The following is a 6,168-nucleotide window of genomic DNA, read 5'->3' as shown; positions in this document are numbered from 1 at the left end:
ATATATATATATATTGATTTTATTTTACTTTTTTTAAAGATTATATAACTTTTTATATATAATATTAAGCATTATTTTTAATCATGTTGACTGAAGGGCAACCTTATAGCTTTGATAAACCTACTAACTAAGAACTAGAAATAAAAAAGATATAAAAATTCAAACTTGTTGGTACTTTAAATATTTTTATTTTTATATTAAATATACCTGCTTGAGAAGTTCACACCTAGAGATATACTGTATTATTCAAATATGATATTTTGAATATTTTTATACATATATATAAATATTTATTTAACTATTCAGAAAAATGAGGACATATATTTCACTAAACTTGATATTCATTTTAAGAGCATTAATTTCTTCCCAGTTTATCCAAATGTTAAACATTAGTGATATATTAATACATGTATATATATTCTAAAAGTCTTATGATTATTCTATGTTAGAAACATGCACATGTATGTACAAAAACGAAGATTTTACACACAGTTACATGGGTTTTAACAAGATTAGCTTATTCTTTGCATCAGATGTGGTGAAGCATCCATGTCAGAAAAGCAATGGAGGATGCCAACAAATTTGTGTTCCTTCATCAGCCAATCAGCGTACTTGTTTGTGTAGCACAGGATACAAAGAGAAGGATACAACAAAGTGTGAAGCGTACTCCTCATTTGTTGTGGTGTCAGAGCTAGATAATGTACGTGGATACAGTTTAGAGGATCATAGTGAGGCTATGCAACCCATAGCTGGGTCAGGTAAGTACTGTCATACCTTGAGAATGGTATGTGTGCTCACATAATATAAAAATAATTTCAAGTAATTGAAAACATCTGACTGCATTTATTGTGACTGAAATGGTGGAGTTATTAGATCTGTTTAGTATTATCTTAATTGTTATGTAACTAAATATTTAAATTAATACAAATTTTTGAATATTTTTAATAACAAGTTTTAATATTTGAAGTAAAACAAATGTATAGGAAACTAGAAAGATATTTATCTTTGTTTTGTATTTAATAGGTCACAACATACTGCATCTGGATGTTCATGTTGCAAAAAAACACATTTATTGGGTTGAATTTAATCAAGAAGAAAGAATTGGTATTTATCGTATCAAGCCTGATGGCACAGACTTTGCCCATGTGATTTCTAGTGGTATTGGGAGCTATGGGATTCGTGGTCTTGCTGTAGACTGGTTGGCAGGTAAGTTGTTATTAAGGGGGGGAGATAAAACCTGATGAAAATTAGTAGTTTTAATGAAAAATGATGTTTCATAATTACTGACTGGATAGATCCTAGAATGCATCTCTGTACACCACATGAGGAGTTTTCAGAAGTCAATTTCCTACTTTTTTTGTTAACAGAAAGGTATATAAATATCAGTTCTTAGTGATATAAAAATGCTTTTACTTAGAATTGTAAATATGAATTATCTGAAACAAAATGTTGTATAATATCAAGAATTAGCACACATATATATATCCTTCAGTTAAGAAATTTTGTATTTGTAACATTACATCTGTATGGCAGAGAACCTGTACTTTACCAACGTTTTTCCTCACGAGACTTTTGTCGAAGTATGCTGGTTGGATGGCTCCAATCGTCTTGTGCTTTTCAAGACCACAACAGATTCACCACGAGAAATTGCAGTCAATCCCATTAAAAGATTCTTATATTGGATTGACTATGGAAAATACCCCAAAATCGAAAAATCTCTTTTAGATGGAACAAATCGCACCCCAATTGTAGTTACTGGGATCACCAGTCCACGTGACTTAACTGTTGACATCACAACTCACAATGTGTACTGGGTTGACTCTAGAGAAGATGCTATCCAGGTAAGATAAATGGTGTCCTTAATGTATGTGGAAATGTTTTTGGGTGAACAGTTGTTGCTATAAGGAAAATAAACAAAAAAACCTATGGAAACCAGTTTATTTAGTTTTAGCTGACCCATTTTTACTGAAGGTTTTCTTTGTTTTTAAAGGTATGCAGCATAAAATACTAATATTCAAAATTATTTCAGCACAAATAATACAAAACTAAAATTTACTTATTAATTGAGAGTTTTTTTTACATCATTATTTAAATATTTTTCAGCGCGTGTCCTTCAGTGGTGGTAGAAGAGAATACATTCGACGAAATTTGCCTAATCCAGTGGGTGTAGCAGTAGTTGGATCAGAAATGTACTGGGTGGATCAGAATCTCCAAACAGTATTCAAGGCTACAAAGCAACCAGGAGATACATCTTCTCCAAAATTAATCAAATCTGATTTGTACACACTGATGGACATTGTAATTTTTGATAAGAATGTACAGCCAATTAGTAGTAAGTTTGTTTTAATTTTTAAAACCTTATAACTCACTACATCAAGCACTTTACTGTTTTTGTGAAGATTGATTTAGTTTACTTTACAAATGAATTGACTGTGAGGAATTACAATTTCACACTTATTTTTGTTTTAATTACCTGTAATTACCTTAAATGTACCAAATTCTCAAGTGACTCACTACTTTACTTGTTTATACTAAAACTTAACAATAGTAAATTAGAATCACTGGTAGTCTTTGACTGTTAGTTTAGGCTATGTTTCAATGACTGGACAAGGTTGACTGTGGACACCAACTGCTTTGGAAGCACCATATCCTCTTGGTGAGGTGGTCAGTGAGTACTGATATTTATGGTAAAACCCCTAACTATGTCACTACCTACTTACCCTCTCATCCAAGAGGATTCATTGATGTCACAAGTCCCACTTTTCAAGGGACAGAGAATCAGTCATAGAAGATTTAAGAATGATTTAAGTCATCTGAGTTGCCAAACCTTACGAGATTATGACTGAAAATATCAAAACAGCAAGGGTATCCAACTAATTAATTAGTGCATTATAATCATTATAAGTTTTTGTTTTATGACCTTGCCTACTCCTAGTTAGACTGGTTCATTAAATTGGCTACATTATTCACTAAGTTAATTTTTAGTTCTGATGTATGTAGATAGTTAGCTATGAACACTAGATATCAAATCCATAAGTCGATGAATACAAATTTCTAACTAACATTTAATAGCACTTGAAGTCTGGAAAACAAATTAAGTACCACAAATTAATTTGGATAACATGCTTATATTACTTATTGTAAAAGTCATTAGGCACATTAAAAAGTTAATTAAAATTCAGTAATTAGCAAAGTTTCTGTCATAATTTAGGTTATAACACTAAAAAATAATTCCTTTCTTGTTTATTTGAAAAAGCTTAAAATAGTAACTGATATAAAAGTTTGTTTACTTTCAGTTCAGTATTATGACTAACACTGATAAGTGTTGCTTGTTTGTCACCCTTCTTTCACTGCACTTACCCAAAATAATTTTAACAATTAAATGATAGTTACATGTTAGATAACATTAATACCTACCTAGAATTCTTTCCAACTTCTTTAAGTATGGAACCCAATGACCAAATGGTATTTTATTTTATTAGATAACTTTCCATGAATTTAAAAATAGAATCAGTAAACTTTGTCATGTTGCTGTCTTCAATGAAGTGCATAAATAGTTTACATTATTTTTACATGCCAATTATTTCCACAAATCTTAAAAGGCTGCTAACATTATTGTCCAGGAAAGTGGAAAACAGTGAATTAACCTAACAGTTACAGGCATAGGAACAATCCTTTTTCTTCTCCTCTCTGGCCCATACTACTCCCCTGAATACACAACAGTACATGTAAAACTTGAAGCTACTTTCATTAGTAAACAAAATCAGCTATGTTATATTACAAGCTACAACTTTTACAGTAAGTAAGATTTGTTTGTACAACAGGTATGACGTTTCGATCACTGGTGCGATCATTCTCAGATACACAAGAATGATTGCACAAGTGATCAAAACGTCATACCTGATCTAAAAAACAAATCTTACTTACTGGAAAAGCTGTAACTTGAAATATAATATAATTAATCAGTAAGTCAACTCAAAACGAAACTATTAAGAACTACTAGTCTAAACTTACAGATGTGAGTTTTGACTTTATTTGACTAATTTATTTTGCAATCATGTTTTATTGTTTTAAAATATGCTACTATAACTATTTGAAAAATGTTTTGGACCAGCAGTACCTTCTATTTGCAAATCAGTAAACTCCATTTCATTATGTTTTTTAATTGAAAATTAAATAATTTGAGAGTTATGTTTATGTTTGTTTGTTGATAAGCACAAAGCTACACAATAGGCTCTCTGTGCAGTGCCCACCATGGGTATTGAAATTCAGTCTTTAGTACTATAAGCCTTCAGACTTACTTCTGAGCCACAGGTGGGTGTGAATAAAAGTTATAATTTCTATTCCTTGGAATATGCAAACATATTGAATTTCTTAAAGAAACACTTAGTACATCCACATGAAAGAAAATATTTTAATAAACTAGTTACCCTTACCTGTACAGGAAAACCAATATTACATATGATCTAACTTGGTACATGATGGTATATCAGCTACAACAATCAATGAGTTACAAAATGTTCATTGATTTATTTTCTTATGCTCAAAATTTCAGGGTAAAACAATTACCTTTAAAAAGTGGCTCTGATAGATATAGTTTACAAACACCCATTTAAACATTTTTTACACTAAACTTTACAAATGATATTATAATGATGATTAAAGTTCTAGTTAATTATTAATACCTTTTATTGTGCCAAAATATGTCAGGTGACAAAATTAGGTGAAACTTACAACAAAAAATAATAAATCAATGAACATTTTGTAACTCATTGATTGTTGTAGCTGATATACCATCATACAACAAAAAATAATAAATCAATGAACATTTAGGCACTCTGAAATTTAGGTTAGCACTAAATATGTAGCCCCACAGATACTTAAGGCAGGTGCAACACAGTCCACTGTGAAGCTTTGTACTTAATAACAAACAAACAAATGAAATATATACACTTGTAATGGACTAAAACAAAACTCCACTACAATCAGGGTGAAACAAAAATAACTTATTAAAATATAGTATAAATACAACTTTGAAACAACTACAGATCCTTTCATTTACAAAACGTGATTAGGAAACTCGTGCCTGGCCAGGACTAGGTACAAATGTAAATAAACAATACAACATAAATCTCAGTGCTATTAATTTCAATAAATAAAGGAATTAGGACAAAATACCAGAAGAAAAAAAAGCAATATTCCAAAATTAAACCACTTCTCAAGATCACTAACAATATCAAGCATAATTCTTTCTAACTCATTTAGTCATTAGGCCATATCTCATGTTACTATCTATTACCACGAATCTACATAATCTTTCACAACATTAATATTCATATTTTGTTGAATACTATTTATAAAATAATTTGATGGTTTTACTATACTTCAGAAAATAATTTCAGATCGATTAAAACAGCCTTATATAAATAAAAATTATGTCTTCTAGGTCAGAACATTTGTTCCAGACAAGAAAATAGAATCTGTGAACAGTTGTGTTTTGCTATGCCAGAAGGAACTAAAGCAAAGAATAGGAAATGTGCTTGTGCCGTTGGATCGCTGGCTGTTGATGACCAGTCTTGTGAAGGTGGTTTATTTTCTGTTTTTTATTATTATTTTGGGTTTATTATTGATTTTAATTCATGTACCACATCAGGAACTCTAAATATTATTTTAAATTCTGTACTGTGCAATTGTAAATCAAGATTTAAAATATATTAATTTTTCTTTTTGCCACAGGATGATGTAAAATTAGAACTTTCTAGGCTTACTTAATGTCATCGTTAAGAGCCACAACTCCTTCTAGCTAACAAACAAATTGTAACATTAAGAATATAGTTTATGAAAGTATGTTATGCTATTGTGAGCTCAGTTAAACTTTATATAGTTTGATACCCAGTTGCAATTATCATTAACTAATATACCAGGCTAACTGGGAGTATGAAGTGTCATACCACAAAAACTTATAATGATTAGAATGTATTGATTTATTATTTGGATACTCCACACTGTAATACCATTGGTATCTGATGAGGTTTAGTAGCCATTTGAAATTTAAACATTTGTTATCTCTAAAGAAGTGAATATTAGATCAGAAGAAGTTATAAAGTACAAGCCTGCAGAGTTCCAAGTTTGAATCCTACAAAATTGTAATTGTAATATTATAATATT

General features: G+C 30.2%; 1 protein-coding gene across 1 annotated transcript in view; it reads left to right on the top strand.

Moving 5' to 3' along the window:
- LOC106466025 (low-density lipoprotein receptor-related protein 2-like) overlaps positions 1-6,168 on the top strand; it is a 91,213-nt gene that overhangs the window by 44,573 nt on the left and 40,472 nt on the right. The window contains exons 31-35 of the mRNA XM_013926273.2: positions 534-758; positions 1,024-1,206; positions 1,534-1,841; positions 2,104-2,332; positions 5,447-5,573. Coding sequence (XP_013781727.1) covers positions 534-758; positions 1,024-1,206; positions 1,534-1,841; positions 2,104-2,332; positions 5,447-5,573 — 1,072 coding nt within the window. The remainder of the gene's footprint in view (positions 1-533; positions 759-1,023; positions 1,207-1,533; positions 1,842-2,103; positions 2,333-5,446; positions 5,574-6,168) is intronic.

The sequence above is a fragment of the Limulus polyphemus genome, unplaced genomic scaffold (genome assembly GCF_000517525.1).
Source record: "Limulus polyphemus unplaced genomic scaffold, Limulus_polyphemus-2.1.2 Scaffold2126, whole genome shotgun sequence".
Taxonomy (NCBI): Eukaryota; Metazoa; Arthropoda; class Merostomata; order Xiphosura; family Limulidae; genus Limulus; species Limulus polyphemus.
Note: the sequence above shows the minus strand (reverse complement) of the source record. Positions and strands in the feature narration are given on the sequence as shown.